General features: G+C 40.6%; 1 protein-coding gene across 1 annotated transcript in view; it reads left to right on the top strand.

Moving 5' to 3' along the window:
* Positions 1-3,537: 3,537 nt before the first annotated feature.
* LOC114659465 (peroxisomal succinyl-coenzyme A thioesterase-like) overlaps positions 3,538-15,861 on the top strand; it is a 65,206-nt gene continuing 52,882 nt past the window's right edge. Inside the window, exons 1-2 of the mRNA XM_051923805.1 lie at positions 3,538-3,781; positions 6,688-7,143. Coding sequence (XP_051779765.1) covers positions 6,990-7,143 — 154 coding nt within the window. The 5' untranslated portion in view covers positions 3,538-3,781; positions 6,688-6,989. The remainder of the gene's footprint in view (positions 3,782-6,687; positions 7,144-15,861) is intronic.

Raw genomic sequence — 15,861 nt, 5'->3', positions numbered from 1 at the left:
ATTGATCACAATATTCTTAGAAATCGCCTTAGTCAATGGGTGGGCCTCTCTGGCAGTGTCTTAAATTGGTTTGAATCCTACCTGGCAGGTAGAAAATTCTTTGTAAGTTGTGGTAATTATACTTCAAAGACACATAATATTCTATATGGTGTTCCACAAGGCTCTATCCTGGGTCTGCTGCTCTTTTCGATTTACATGCTTCCGTTAGGTCAGATTATCTCGGGGGCATAACGTGAGCTACCACAACTATGCTGATGACACACAACTGTACTTATCAATAGCACCTGATGACCCCGACTCTCTTGATTCACTGACACAATGTCTTAACTTGTGTTTCTGAATGGATGAGTAGTAATTTTCTCAAACTAAATAAAGAGAAAACAGAAATTTTAGTGATTGGCAATAATTAATATAATGAGGTTATTAGAAATAAACTTGATGCATTAGGATTAAAGGTCAAAACGGAGGTGAGGAATTTAGGGGCAACTATTGACTCTGACCTTAATTTTAAATCACATATTAATCAGATTACTAGGACAGCATTTTTCCACTTAAGAAATATAACAAAAGTTAGACCCCTTATAACATTGCAAGATGCTGAGAAATTAATCAATGCTTTTGTTTTCAGTCGACTAGATTACTGCAGCGCTCTCCTCTCAGGACTACCCAAAAAAGACATTAATTGATTGCAACTAGTGCAGAATGTAGCTGCTAGAATCTTAACTAGGAAAAGAAAATCCCAGCACATCTCTCCAGTTTTGATGTCACTACACTGGTTACCTGTGTCATTTAGAATTGACTTTAAAATCCTGCTTATAGTTTACAAAGCTTTAAATAATCTTGCTCCATCTTATATTTCGGAATGTCTTACACCTTACACTCCAAATTGTAACCTTAGATCTTCAAATGAGTGTCTGCTTAGAATTCCTAAAGCTAAACTTAAAAGAAGTGGTGAGGCGGCCTTCTGCTGTTATGCACCTAAAATCTGGAATAACTTGCCAATAGGAATTCACCAGGCTAATACAGTGGAGACACTTTAAAACACTGCTGAAAACACATTATTTTAATATGTCTTTCTCATAGCTTCATCTTAGTTTAATCCTGATGCTCTGTATATTCAATTAATTACCATGATTATTCATGGTGGCTCCAAAATCCGTACTACCCCCTACTTTCTCTTCTGTTCTTTTTCCAGGTTTCTGGGGTGGCGACCTGCACCACCACCACCTGATCAAAGCACTGTGATGTCCCTACATTGATGGTTTAAAGGCCAGAAGTCCACATGACCGTCATCATCAAGAGAGAACCCTGAATACAATGAGAACTGATTGAGGTCATTTATGTTAGGTAGATTGCCTAGAAGGGGTTGGGCAGTCTCATGGCCTGGAACCCCTGCAGATTTTATTTTTTTCTCCAGCCATCTGGAGTTTTTTTTGTTTTGTCTGTCCTCCCTGGCCATCGGACCTTACTTTTTTTTCTATGTTAATTAGTGTTTCCCTTATTCTAATTTTTATTTATTTTGTCTTTTTTATCTTTCTTCATCATGTAAAGCACTTTGAGCTACATTATTTGTATGAAAATGTGCTATATAAATAAATGTTGTTGTTGTTGTTTCTAACCAGGTTTCTTCCTTCCTTGTACAGAAGGGATTGCTCAATACCTATCAGTCCAACTTCAAGAGGAACCACTCAATTGAGACGGCACTGTTGACTGTGGATGACCAGCTATGATTTGCTACAGCTACTACCATGTCATCAGTCCTGATACTGTTAGATTTCTCCTCTGCTTTCAACACAGTCAAACACACCTTATCTGACCTTGGCATCATTGGGACTGCTCTCAGATGGTTTGAGTCCTACATCGGGGGCAGATCCTACAGTGTATCCTGACGAGGAGAGTTGTCAAAAGCACACCAGACATGCAGGTGTACCCCAAGGATCAGTGCCGGGTCCTCTACTTTTCTCCGTGTACACCACCTTGCTGAGCTCCATCATCCAATCCCATGGTTTCTCCTATCAGTGTTATGCAGATGATACACAGCCGGAACTTCAATTCTCTCTGGAGGACAATACTGTATCATCTCGAGTCTCTACATGTCAGACTGATATCTCAATCTGGATGAAGGACATCTGCAAAATCAGACCTTATCTGACAGAGTATACAGCACAACTTCTGGTCCAGGCTTTGGTCTTGTCGCGTCTGGACTACTGCAACTTGCTTCTGACAGTTGTGCTATCAAGCCACTACTTATGGTCCAAAATGCAGTGGTGTGTCTTGTATTCAACCAACCAAGACATATCACTCTTCAGGTCGCTACATTAGCTTCCTGTAGCAAAACACATTAAGTTCACATCCCTGATACTTGCCAACAGTATATGGAGACACTGGTGAAGTCCTATGTTCCTTATCATTCACTCGGGTGAACATTGTCTGGTGATGCTGCTTCTGTGCGGTATCAAGCTTCAATCCAGGCTGTTTTCCTGTGTAGCTCCTAGTTGGTGGAACAAGCTACCCACCTCCACCCGTACTGCTGGCTCCCACAATGTATTTAAAAAGCAATTGAAAACCCTCTGTTCTGAGAATATCTGTGTAACTGGTACTAGTGTGTGCTTGGTGTGTGGGTGTGTTTGTGTGTGTCCTGCGGTGGGTTGGCACCCTGCCCAGGATTGGTTCCCTGCCTTGTGCCCTGTGTTGGCTGGGATTGGCTCCAGCAGACCCCCGTGACCCTGTGTTCGGATTCAGCGGGTTGGGAAATGGATGGATGGATGGATGGTAGGAAAAAAAAACCACTTTGCTTTGTGATATTTTATATTGCTGGTTAATTTGTTGTTAGACTGAGTTTAATTGCTTTATTGATTGTAATCCATGACTGTATATTTATTAGTTATTACATGTTTTTCACTTGTGGCAATGAACTTTTTGTTATCTGTCCTACTACACTTGTTGAACAAATACGTCCTAGGGCCCCTAGGCTAATATTACTCAATTATTTTTAGCTCTTTTGTAAGTTGCTTATTAAAGTGACTACCAAGCAAATAAACCTAAATGTAAGGTAGGTGCCTGCGGTGGGTTGGCACCCTGCCCAGGATTGGTTCCTGCCTTGTGCCCTGTGTTGGCTGGGATTGGCTCTAGCAGACCCCCGTGACCCTGTGTTTGGATTCAACAGGTTGGAAAATGGATGGATGGGTAAGGTAGGTGCGGTACAACATTAAAAAGTATAGTGCACTCAGATCTATAACCCCTTTCTATTTTTCATTGAATCTGTTTTGCGTCCAGATTAATTTCAAACATTACATATTGTGGTGTAATACTCTGAATTTGGATGAAAAAATGGTAATGTGTTATAACAGCAATTGCACCAATGTACTAACGGCCCATAGCTATTGTAATTAGCGTCCAGAGCCATAGGTGGCACATACTGCGCCTTAGCCCGGTGTGCCGTGCAGTTTGAAGGTGCGTCTGTTGATTCTGATGCAGGGCAAGCCAGGAACCTAATCAGTCATGCAAAACTGAGGATACCTATGTTTGGATTTTTGGCCTGCCCATGGCGACACATTAGCCAAACTCACTCAATAGTCCAAAAGCAGTAGAATTCGCTTCGCATTACACTGCCGCCTCTCCACAATTTACTGCCATCTCTGAAGCACATCACGCGGGAAGAACTACGATATTTAAATGGCACTACAGTGCATTAAATTACGTCGACTCTCTTTTTTTCTAACATGTTTACAACGGGATAAGTTTCGCCGTCATATTTCAAGTGAGGTTTCATTGGAAAAACGTGAGTACCCGTGTCAAATTTAACAGCAAACTTGGCACACCTACACACTTACAATACGGGACGATCCGTGCTGTTTAACGGGTATTTGAAATGGTTCTTAGAGGCACCGAGTCTTCTCCATGTAGCTGTGCTGTCACTCAGAGGCAAACTTGAATGAGCAACCTGCCCGATAAATACCGCATAGGCGAAACGTACCATGTAACGTGGGCATCTGCATTCACTGTTCGAAGTGACAGCACTGCCCGCTGCAATATCGGCTACTGTTACGTCGGACGTCTGTCTCTAGCGATTGTAAAAAAAAAAAAATAAAGAGTCAAGGTAAATGTTGTCTGTACAGTAATTTGTTACGTTTGTGGTCAGTAAACAGTTACACTATATCGCGGAACAGCAGCATACTGATTTTCTCAGTGCCTCGTGCTTGACGTCCTGAATTAAACAAGGTCAAACCCAGCAGCGGTGCTCGAATAGCCTTTAATAGAATCACAAAACTACGGTTTGCTTGTCAGTGTACTGCCTCATGTATGGTGCAGTGAGCGCCGTCTCTTCTGTTAAATGTTCGGTAAGCAAATGGCAAGGAGCGGAATTTGACACTCGTTACAAGTACTCAAAGCGCTATATAAATGTAATGAATTGAGAACTTATCAATTGGTCGGGGTTATCCGTGGAATCAGCGTCGTGCAGAGATTTATAGAGGAAGAGGAGCTAAAGTCTTGTGCACATTCCAGAAGTTTAACTACAGCCTATACTAAAATAATTTCTTGGAGTATAATATAATTATATGTGGTCATTTTGGGCATTGGAGTAGCCCGTCTTTGGAATGAAGATTATTCACCTAATGTTAAAATCTTGATATTAAACTGTTTACTCTAATTTTTAAAGCATCAGAAGATAGTTAAAAAAAACTTAAAAGCGTGTCTGTAACTAAAATAAAAACGAGCTTGCAAATTGTAAAGCAAACGTTTACGTACCCTACGTAATAGTATGCAAATGAAATAACCTTTCTGTTGATTTTAAAGCGTTTTCTGGATTTGTAATTCTCCTCAAAGACATCCGCTTGAATATGTCCATAATTTCAGATTGGTCTGTAACAATGTCTTTTTAAGTGGTTATGAGGAGGAGGTCAGGAAGCCTCTCGTCACCACAGTTTCACCTTTGAATATGAGCACTAGGGTGAAGCTGTTGCGACAGCTAATGTGGCATGAATTTCGAGGAGTTCACTCAAACAGGGAAAGAAAGTCTATTTTTTTACTAGTACTACTGCTGACTACAAACCGTGACTACTGATGGCCTGCTTAATTGTCGGTTCAGTACTCATTTAATCCGAGCTCTCACCGCCTATAGTTTTAACCAATAGATCACGCGAACTAGCACCTTAATGCAACAGTATACAAGCCGATGGAATTTTAAAAGAAGAAGAAAAAAGAGGAAACCATCACCAGCCGTGGTGTGGCATTAACGAAACTGGTGCGACGGTAAGGCGTCAGCTCGTGCGCACGCAGCTTTGCTTTGCCTTTTGACAACTGAGCGTGTCGGCTATCATTCGTGGTTACAGTTGCAGCCCTCTTTCCACCCATTCGGAGGTGTTAATGAGATTGCTACTTAAGCGAAATTGGGTAAAGGGGAGATACGTGCAAGGCTAACGCAAAGTATTAGCTAAAGTGGCAAATATGACCACTTTAGCCAAAAAGGTTAAGGGACCGACACACGAATCGATATAACGAATTTCGACAGGAATCTTATTTCTAAATAACGGAAATATCAATAAGTATGATCCTGTAAACTGTTGCTTTGGAGTAGCGATGTGATGTTTATTTTTTTCTACATGTTAAACATTTTTTGATGCGTTAAATGTTTTACTGGCTGAATTATTTTTACCTGCGGTCCAGTTATATTCTGTGTTTATTCAGGCAACACTCTTTAGCAGTAGAACTCCATAGCTCTGATTTTTAAATGCTCGCCGTGAAATGTGCTTCCATAGCAAATTACTTTCATTTACTACCTGCGGTTTTAAAATTAAATGTCATCACATTTACTACTACTAACATAAGCCACCGTAACGTTTCAGTGCACAGCTGCATCAAGAGTGGTGCTACTCCACTGTGTGTTCATATATTTCCAGCTGTGCTTCAAAGCTAGTGTTTAGTACATCAGGACTAATATGCAGCTCATCAAAAGTATGCCGCAATGGAAGAAAACATTGGCACGCTAATCTTTCTTGCAGAAAATTTGGAAGTTAGTAGGACATTGTAATTTATTTACACAGAAGTGCAATGTGCACTGTTTGTATTTATGCAAAGCCTTTAAGTGTGTTAGTGGTCTGTTTGTGTGTTGCTTTTCTAAACAAGTTTCTGCAAAAGGCCACTTTAATGTTATTTTTACTTGAATGTTTATTTGAATATCTTCACAAAAGATTGCAACACCTGTTCAAGTGACATTTAGTGAGGTTTGTAACATTTCATTGTACTGCCTCAGTAACAGTATTTGTTTTCATCAATGTAAAGATTTTAATGCATACAGAATTTGAATTTATTTAAACTTTTTCTTACATTACATTATGTACTATGTTGGCTATCAAAAATGGTATTGAATTTTAACACTTTTCTTATGAAATCTGAAGTTTTATAGTATTGTGACGCCCCTAATGTAACTGAGAAAAAGATTAGGGGCTTAAGCCTTTGAAGTCACTACCCCACCCCCAATGCCACTGTACTATTCCTATGGTCTTGGATTGAAGGACATTACTTCCACTGTCACAGCCATAGCTCCTGGTACCAGCCCTCAGGGTTTAGTGTGCTTACCAACCATTTACCTTCATATCATCTTTGAGCTTTGCCAAACTTTCTCTTTCCATTTCACACCTGACTGTTGACGCCAGATGTGATTAGGTCTGTTTTTTTCTTGTTCAGGACACCACCTCTTCTTCAGATGTTCATCCACCCTATTGACTAGTGCTGTTGTTCGGCCTGTCAATCACTTCTGCTGCATCCATCATTTGCATAAAGCACTTCTCAATGCCGCACACAGTGTGTAAGTTAGCATGATAGTAATAAATATCAACAAATAAAAAAACACAGTTCATCTCATTTGCTTTTTTTTTCTATTTTCTTCTTTGTCTTTCGGTTGCTCCCATTATGGGTCGCCACAATGGATCATCAGCTTCCATATTTTCTTGTCCTCTGCATCTTGCTCTGTCACACCCACCGCCTTCATGTCCTCTCTCACCACATCCATGGCACAACATTTAATTAAATCAGTCAAAGTGTTTTTGAGATTTTGCAGAAGACAGGACGATATGGAAAAAGATGATCCACTGTGGCAACCCCTAACAGGAGCAGCCGAAAGAAGTTTTTCTGCTGTTGAAGGTAGGGCTTAACCCCTAAATATTGATATATTGAAAATATTATTTCCTGTTTTGTTAAAAACCTAAAATGTTGCACAAAAATAAACCTAGGGCAGTAGATAATTGCTAACAAAGAACATTTTGAGGTATCAAAATTTAGGGGGTTACCCCCTCCCACAATAGAAAAAGTAAAAACCGAAATACTCCAAAATCTCAAAAACAGGTTGAGTGACTTGTTGATGTTATAGAAAAAGGGAAATAGCCAAACTTTTTTTTTGTGCGTTTTTTTTGTTTGCTTTTTGATATTTGGCAAGTCACTAGGGCAAGTAAATATTGATCTACAGCAGAAATGTTGCAGAAATTCAATTGTATGCTGAGTAACCTGCTCCAGTAAACTAATAATATTAGACCCTGGAGAAAACTAGATAAAACTTGTATACAGAAAATTACTCAGTTTCTTACATGGTAAGGAAATTTCCTAGGCAAAGCTGGGTGATACCGTGTGTGTGTGTGTGTGTGTATGTGTATGTATGTATAATTTGAGTTATGATCTTTCAAATTATGTAGTCAAGATAGGTGTGTTCTTTAGTTTTTTTATTAAGTTTCTAACATCTGTACCATGATGGTGACTTTGATTTACTCATAGTTAGTCTGCAATGAATTAACCGCTGCTCCACAGCTCTTCTCTCTGTGTGTGTGGGTGTGTGCGTGTGTGTGTGTGAAGCTGCCTTGAACTTTCATATGGAAATTAGGAAGAGAAATGTGGATGGATGCTTTTTCTTTTTTTGTTCAGGAGCTCCCTTCCTCCTTTGCCTTGGTTGCACTTTCTGGTTGTGTGCAGTAGTGCAGTTTTCTCCAAGGTTTTACACAGTGGTATTCTTTTGCTACAAGCAGCATAAGTTTTACGCCTGATTGGTAGTTGGTGATTAGTCGACTTCTGTCTAGCAAAATGAAAATGTGGCTTTCATATGATCCCACTTTTTATCATCCATCCATTTTCTAACCCGCTGAATCCGAACACAGGGTCACGGGGGTCTGCTGGAGCCAATCCCAGCCAACACAGGGCACAAGGCAGGAAACAATGCTGGGCAGGGTGCCAACCCACCGCAGACTTTTATCATGCAACTTGCTATACCTTATCGAGGCTTGAGTATGTGGCATTCTCGTCCAACTGCAATGCAGTCAAGTCTTACACTCTTCCTGTTCAGCACCGGGCTACCCTTTGTAGTAAAAGGGATCACTTCAGGCTTTGTTACAGCCACACTGTATGAAATGGGGTCCCTGCTATGAAGCCAAAGTTACAGCATATCCAAGAGCATGTAGAGAGAGCAAAAATCTGTTGCCTGCAATGGCTAATAAAGGAAGGAGTTGTTGTTTTGCCATTGGTTCCTTTGTGCACATAAGCCCAACCTTTTGTTTGACAGTTGGTTAGGGCTGGGCGATATGTACAAAAAAATCTTATAACGATACATTTTTTCATATCAATCAATATTGATATACATCACAATTGAAATCAAATCACTATATCTGTAAAGCTTAAAGGTTCCTTTTTACTTCTAAGTTAGATGTGAAGATATCATAAGGTTAATTTTGGTTTAAATATTATTTATTTTCTGTCAGAAGTTGAACATGACAAATGTACTGTAGAACATTATACAACTATATTTCAGATTAATAAAATAGGGATATATAATAAACTAAAATCTTAATTCTGACCAGTTGAAGCTTCAAGTGTTACAGGAGAACACGAACAAAATGCACAACTAAATTCTTTGGTCAGTTCCAAATAAATAAAATAAAATCTTCATTCTAAAATTCTAAAATCTTAAATCTAAAAGTAAAATCTTAAAGCTTGCATGTTTTACAGGAGAACATAAAGTCATTTCTTTGGTCAGTTCCAAATAAATAAAATAGGTTATTAATACAAAATAAAAACTAACTCTATACTGTATTCTTTCCTTTGTATAGATTCAAACTGTTTTAAATGATTGTGAAACAAACCCACAAATATAAAGACAAAAACATTCTGTATATATCCTCAGTACAAATTCAAGCAGCTTTCAATTGTAAACGAAGACCAAACAAAATTGATGTACTGTATTTGCTCGGTTGTGGTGAGCTCCAAGGCAAAAAAAATAAAAAGCACAAAAAATCCCCATTAGTGTGGCACTTGCTTGGGTCTGGGACCGTAAAGTCTTGCATTGTGTATACTCTAAAGGATGGCACTGCTTCAGATGGTACAAAAGATTAGTTTGTTACCTGTCTTTGTGGGACAAAGCTTTCAACACAATTTTCAGTGCACATTACTTTGCTTCTTGTTGGACTTTAAATAGCCCAAATATTTCCACATTACCCAATTCCTCTAAGCCTTCTTTTGAACAATTTCCTCATCTTTTGAGCCTTGGCCTGTGTCAGTTGGGGAGTTTTTTTTTAGTTTTCGTTAACATTTTCTGCCATCATTTTCTCTTTTATCCTGCTCATACTCCTGATGTACTGGTGTGAAGGACTGCTGTAGCCCAGACATTAGCACGTGTGCTGCTGCTTTGCACTCACTTCTGTGTACATCAACCTGTCTGTAACTCTACTCCAGCCACAAAATTGGTTCGGCGTAGTGCTATTCTCATTATCATTGGCTTTCCATGTTGTCTGTCAAAACATAGATGGAATGAGTTCTATCTACTTGTATCGAACATGTCTTATATTTATGTTGTGGAAAAATTATTTCACTAATTCAAAGCACAGAAGTTAGAAATTATTTGGATTCGATAGAAATTTATTTGTCCCCAGAAAACAAGAAAAATATCCGACTTGGCTGTCACAGTCACAGTGAGGCATTATAAATGCATGTTGCCATTGATACTGGGGCTCCTTTGTACCATTTCTTAACACACTTATGCTGAATAATTTGTTTGCTGAAAGTACTCTGTGTTACTGTGTCAGTTTTGTTTTGATTCTCTCCTTTGCTACTACCTCAGGGGGTCCAGAGTGTGTCCCGTAACTAAGCCTGCCCTTTTAATTAGATCTTGTGTCCCTCTCTTGTTACTGACCCAGCACACCACAACACAGAAAATCACACTGGCCATCACAGAGTTAAAAAAGAACACAGTCTCCAAGTTAAAAGAATTTGCTCTGCTCTTTGAAATACAGTATTTCTCCTCTGGTTTATTAGACCAGTCCAACCTGTTATTAATGTGGACCCCCAAGTACTTGTAGAAGTGCACCTCCTCTACATCCCCTCCCTGAATAGTGACCGAACATAAAGGCTCTTTGTTGGGGTGAAAGTCAATGACAAGTTCCTTGGCATTGCTGATGTTTAGTTGCAGACAATTCTTTCTGCACCAAGAAACAAAGTTCTCCACTTGATTCCTATACTCTGTGTCATCTCCCTTATCAATACACCCCATAAGTGCAGCGTCATCTATGAATTTCTGCAAGTGATATGACTTGGTGTTATATTTATAATCTGACGTGTAAAGAGAACTGAAGACAGGACTGTTTCTTTCACACATTAATATAAGAGGAACAGTGTGGAATGTTTTTTCACAGCAACAGCACTTTCTGGAGCCTTAGTGACAGACTGAATAGGTGACACAGACTCTCACAAAATCGGTCCGCACTGACTGTAAACAATTGTGTATTGACTCCATCTGGTCCTGCAGCTTTTCCTGTGTGTAGCTTCCTCAGTTCTCTCCTGACATTGGTCTTCAGTTATGGACAGTCTGTACTGATGGTCATAGGTGGACTGGCCATTCCACTTGAAGCAGAAGGAGTTGTTGATGTAGCAGGGATAGTGTGGGGGGACTGGTCATTTGAAGAAAGTAACAGTGGGAGGGAAAATCTTTTAGTAAGCTTCCTTTTCTTCATCCAGTTTTTTCATCAGCACTTGTTGTGCATCATTCAGAGCCTCTTGGTCACCAGATTTGAATACTCTTTATCTCATTCAAGAGAATTTTAGCTCTTTAGTAATCCAGGGCTTGTTGTTTGGAAAGCAATTCAATGTTTTTGAGGGTACCAAAATGTCAATGCAAAAGTTAATACAGTCTTTGGTGCAGTGACTGAGTGCCTCGATATTGTCCCCGCATGACTTGCACATAATTTCCTAGTCTGTCATTTGAAAGCTGTCATTCAGAGCTGTTTCTGCCTGCAGGCTGTACTTGCTCACTAGATAGATAGATAGATAGATAGATAGATAGATAGATAGATAGATAGATAGATAGATAGATAGATAGATAGATAGATAGATAGATAGATAGATAGATAGATAGATAGATAGATAGATAGATAGATAGATACTTTATTAATCCCCAAGGGGAAATTCACAAACTCCAGTGGCAGCATACTGATAAAAATAATATTAATAAAGAGTGATAAAAATGCAGTGCAAGTTAAAAAATGCAAGGTGGAGAGTGCAAGGCAGGTATAACAGTCAATAACATTGTATAATGTTAACATTTACCCCCCTGGGTGGAATTGAAGAGTCGCATAGTGTGGGGGAGGAATGATCTCCTCAGTCTGTCAGTGGAGCAGGACAGTGACAGCAGTCTGTTGCTGAAGCTGCTCCTCTGTCTGGAGATGATACTGTTCAGTGGATGCAGTGAATTCTCCATGATTGACAGGAGCCTGTTTAGTGCCCGTCACTCTGCCACAGATGTCAAACAGTCTAGTTCTGTGCCTACAATTGAGTCTGCCATCCTCACCAGTTTGTCCAGGCGTGAGGCATCCCTCTTCTTTATGCTGCCTCCCCAACACACCACTGCGTAGAAGAGGGCACTTGCCACAATTGTCTGATAGAACATCTTCAGCATCTTATTGCAGATGTTGAAGGACGCCAGCCTTCTAAGGAAGTATAGTCAGCTCTGTCCTCTCTTGCGCAGAGCATTAGTATTGGCAGTCCAGTCCAATTTATCATCCAGTTGCACTCCCAGGTATTTATAAGTCTGCACCCTCTGCACATAGTCACCTCTGATGATCACAGGGTCCAGGAGAGGTCTGGGCCTCCTAAAATCCACCACCAGCTCCTTGGTTTTGCTGGTGTTCAGTTGTAGGTGGTTTGAGTCGCACCATTTAACAAAGTCCTGGATTAGGTTCCTATACTCCTCCTCCCGCTCACTCCTGATGCAGCCCATGATAGCAGTGTCATCAGCAAACTTTGCACATGGCAGGACTCCAAGTTGTATTGGAAGTCCGATGTATATAGGCTGAAAAGGACCGGAGAAAGCATAGTCCCCTGCGGCGCTCCAGTGCTGCTGACCACAATGTCAGACCTGCAGTTCCCGAGACGCACATACTGAGGTCTGTCTTTAAGGTAGTCCACGATCCATGCCATCAGGTATGAATCTACTCCCATCTCTGCCAGCTTGTCCCTAAGGAGCAGAGGTTGGATGGTGTTGAAGGCGCTAGAGAAGTCCAGAAACATAATTCTTATAGCACCACTTCCTTTGTCCAAGTGGGAGAGGGATCGGTGTAGCATGTAGATGATGGCATCCTCCGCTCCCACCTTCGCCTGGTATGCGAACTGCAGAGGGTCGAGGGCGTGGCGGACCTGTGGCCTCAGGTGGTAAAGCAGCAGCCGCTCCATGGTTTTCATTACATGCGACGTCAGAGCGACAGGCCGGAAGTCATTCAGCTCACTAGGATGTGACACCTTTGGGACTGGGGTGATGTAAGATGTTTTCCAAAGCCTCGGGACTCTCCCCTGTTCCAGGCTCAGGTTGAAGATGCGCTGTAGAGGATTCCCCAGCTCCAACGCACAGGCCTTCAGCAGTCGTGGCGATACTCCATCTGGACCCGCTGCTTTGCTGGCACAAAGTCTCCTCAGCTCTCTGCTTACCTGGGCTGCTGTAATTGTGGGTTGGAGTAAACTCTCTCCTATGCTGGTATCAGCAGAAGGATGGGTGGAGGGTGCAGTACTCCGAGGTGAGAGTGGGTTAGGGTGGTCAAACCTGTTAAAAAAGTTGTTTATCTGGTTTGCTCTCTCCACATCTCTCTCGATGGTGGCACCCTGCTTTGAGCTGCAGCCAGTGATGATCTTCATCCCATCCCTCACTTCCTTCATGCTGTTATTCTACAACTTCTGCCTCAGCTTTCTCCTGTACTGCTCCTTCGCTGCCCTGAGCTGGACTTGGAGTTCCTTCTGCACGCGCTTGAGCTCATGCTGATCACTGCCTTTTAAAGCCCTTTTCTTCTGGTTCAAAAGGCCCTTGATGTCACTTGTTATCCATGGCTTGTTGTTAGCATAGCAGCGTACTGTTCTTACTGGAACTACAATGTCCATACAGAAGTTGATGTAGTCAGTAGTGCAGTCAACAACCTCCTCAATGTTCTCACTTTGTGACCAGGTTATGATCTGCTTTCCCAAGTGCAAGGCAGCGGGGTGGCACTGTATGCGTCTTTAATGTTTGCATACATTAGGTCAATAGTCCTGTTTCCCCGGGTGTTACAATCCACATACTGGGAGAAGGCAGGTAATGTTTTGTCCAGCGTTACATGGTTGAAGTCTCCAGTGATTAGCACAAGTGCCTTGGGGTGTTGTGTTTGTAATTTAGCCACATCAAAATGGATGATGTCACCCGCTATCTCCATGTCCACATGAGGAGGGATGTATACAATAACAACAATGACGTGTCCAAACTCTCTGGGCAAGTAATAGGGATGCAGACTTATGGCCAACAGTTCAATGTCCCTGCAGCAAGTGGAGATTTTAACGTTAACATGTCCAGAGTTGCACCATCTTGTATTGACATAGAGAGTGAATCCACCACCTTTCCGCTTTCCACAGATATTTGCGTCTCTGTCCGCTCTAACTGTGCTAAACCCGGGTAGCTCCACATTAGCATCTGGGATGTTAGTTGTTAGCCACGTTTCACAAAAACACAACAAACTGCATTCTCTGTAGGTCCTGACATTTTTCACCAGTGCAGCCAATTCGTCGATCTTATTTGGTAGTGAGTTTACATTTCCCAGGATCACAGAAGGCACCAAAGGTTTGTAGCACCACTTTCTCACTAAATGCTTGGCTTTTATCTTAGCGCCGGCTCTGCTGCCACGATACTGCTTTCTTACCTCGTCAGGTAAATAGGGAACCACACCGGTGTGGGCATTTGTTCTCAGTGCTTGAAGTTGACTACTTGAATAGACGAGTCTCGGCGTGTAAAAATCCATGTCCAAGTAGTAAAAAGTGTCCTGGGAACGAGTCCACATAAAAGAAAGTGATAGGAGTTAACAGTGAAATAGAGAAAAAGGTAGAAAAATAAAGTCATACACGGAGCTGCTGGAATAGCTGCCACTCGTGGCGGTGCCTGAGTCAATAGTCATAATAAAATTAATGGAAATATAATGCCTGTTCTGTTAGGTGGGGGTGTAGAGAAATTTAGCTGAATCCATAGACCTACTACAGACTTTGCAAGCTTACACATAACTTGTGACATCCTTCTTCATTGAAAGCCACCAGAAATATCTTTTAAAGGAAAAGCAGTCATGTTTTATCTATCTTTTAATAATGAAAAAGTACTCATTCATGTGGAAGCTTAAAAAAAAATAATGGCCTGACACGATGTAGCTCTTTTTCATGTAAATTTCAAAACGTGAGCAGACTGGTGACCTCACTCGTCTAGCATTGAACTGGAAGAACTCAAATTCTAACAAGTACAAATGAAAAACGAAAGGTAAAATTGTCTATCCTGATTAAATCAAGTTTGCCCTCTTCTCTCAGGACAGTAGTGGACACCTTCATTTGAAATAGTCAGTTTCTTGGAAATCTATATCATTGGAATAACTTTAACTTTGCAAAACAGCAATGTTTCTTGAGGAAACTGTTCCTTTGTGAGGTTTTTTGAACCCAGAATTGAACTTTAATGATGCCGATACTTGCAACCCAAGGAGTAATTATTTACTTGCTTTACTGAACAGAACAACAGGGTTTAGCTGTGCATAATAACACAATTCTAAATGTTTCTGTATAAATATGACTAACTTATAATTTAGCATTAGGACACTGTCGTAATGGCTACTGAAAATGGTACTTTTCAGTCATATGTGACTATCAAATTATTAATTGGTATTACAGTATAATTTTACAGTAATAGCCATTTGCAACATTAGTAATGTTTATACTTTTAAATCAATTTAATTGTGCCTTGATTTAAAAAAAGTACTAATGTCTATAAAAAAATGAACTTTTTAGGGTAATTTAAACCTTTCGAATGCAATTCTAATTCAATCCCACCAATTACTTGCTCAATGTAGGGGCAAAACTAGTGATATTTGCTTGCTAAACACAACAGCAAGATGATTTTTTATTATTTGCATTCAAATTGGAAAAACTGCGGTGGGTTGGCACCCTGCCCGGGATTGGTTCCTGCCTTGTGTCCTGTGTTGGCTGGGATTGGCTCCAGCAGACCCCCGTGACCCTGTGTTTGGATTCAGCGGGTTGGAAAATGGATGGATGGATGGAAATTGGAAAAACAACATTTGAGATTGTAGATGCATGACATCTAGTTATGACTTCTCTTTAGAAAACTGGGTTATAATTGGTGAGGGTTTCTTAAGCAATGGAAACCCTGAAATAATTTTGGCTTTGGTGGTTTTAATGCAAAGAATATTTTCCATAGTACAGGCATTCAATTTGTAAATTAATGTATTTAACGAACCCCCTTCCAACAGGACTCTGTACCAAAGAAATACATAATATTACTTTCAAGGATTACTTGGGAATTGCCCACTGCAGCATATGTTCTGTATT

The sequence above is a fragment of the Erpetoichthys calabaricus genome, chromosome 1, assembly GCF_900747795.2.
Source record: "Erpetoichthys calabaricus chromosome 1, fErpCal1.3, whole genome shotgun sequence".
In the NCBI taxonomy this organism is placed as follows: Eukaryota; Metazoa; Chordata; class Cladistia; order Polypteriformes; family Polypteridae; genus Erpetoichthys; species Erpetoichthys calabaricus.
The sequence above is the reverse complement of the archived record's forward strand: the minus strand, read 5'-3'. Positions and strand labels throughout refer to the sequence as shown.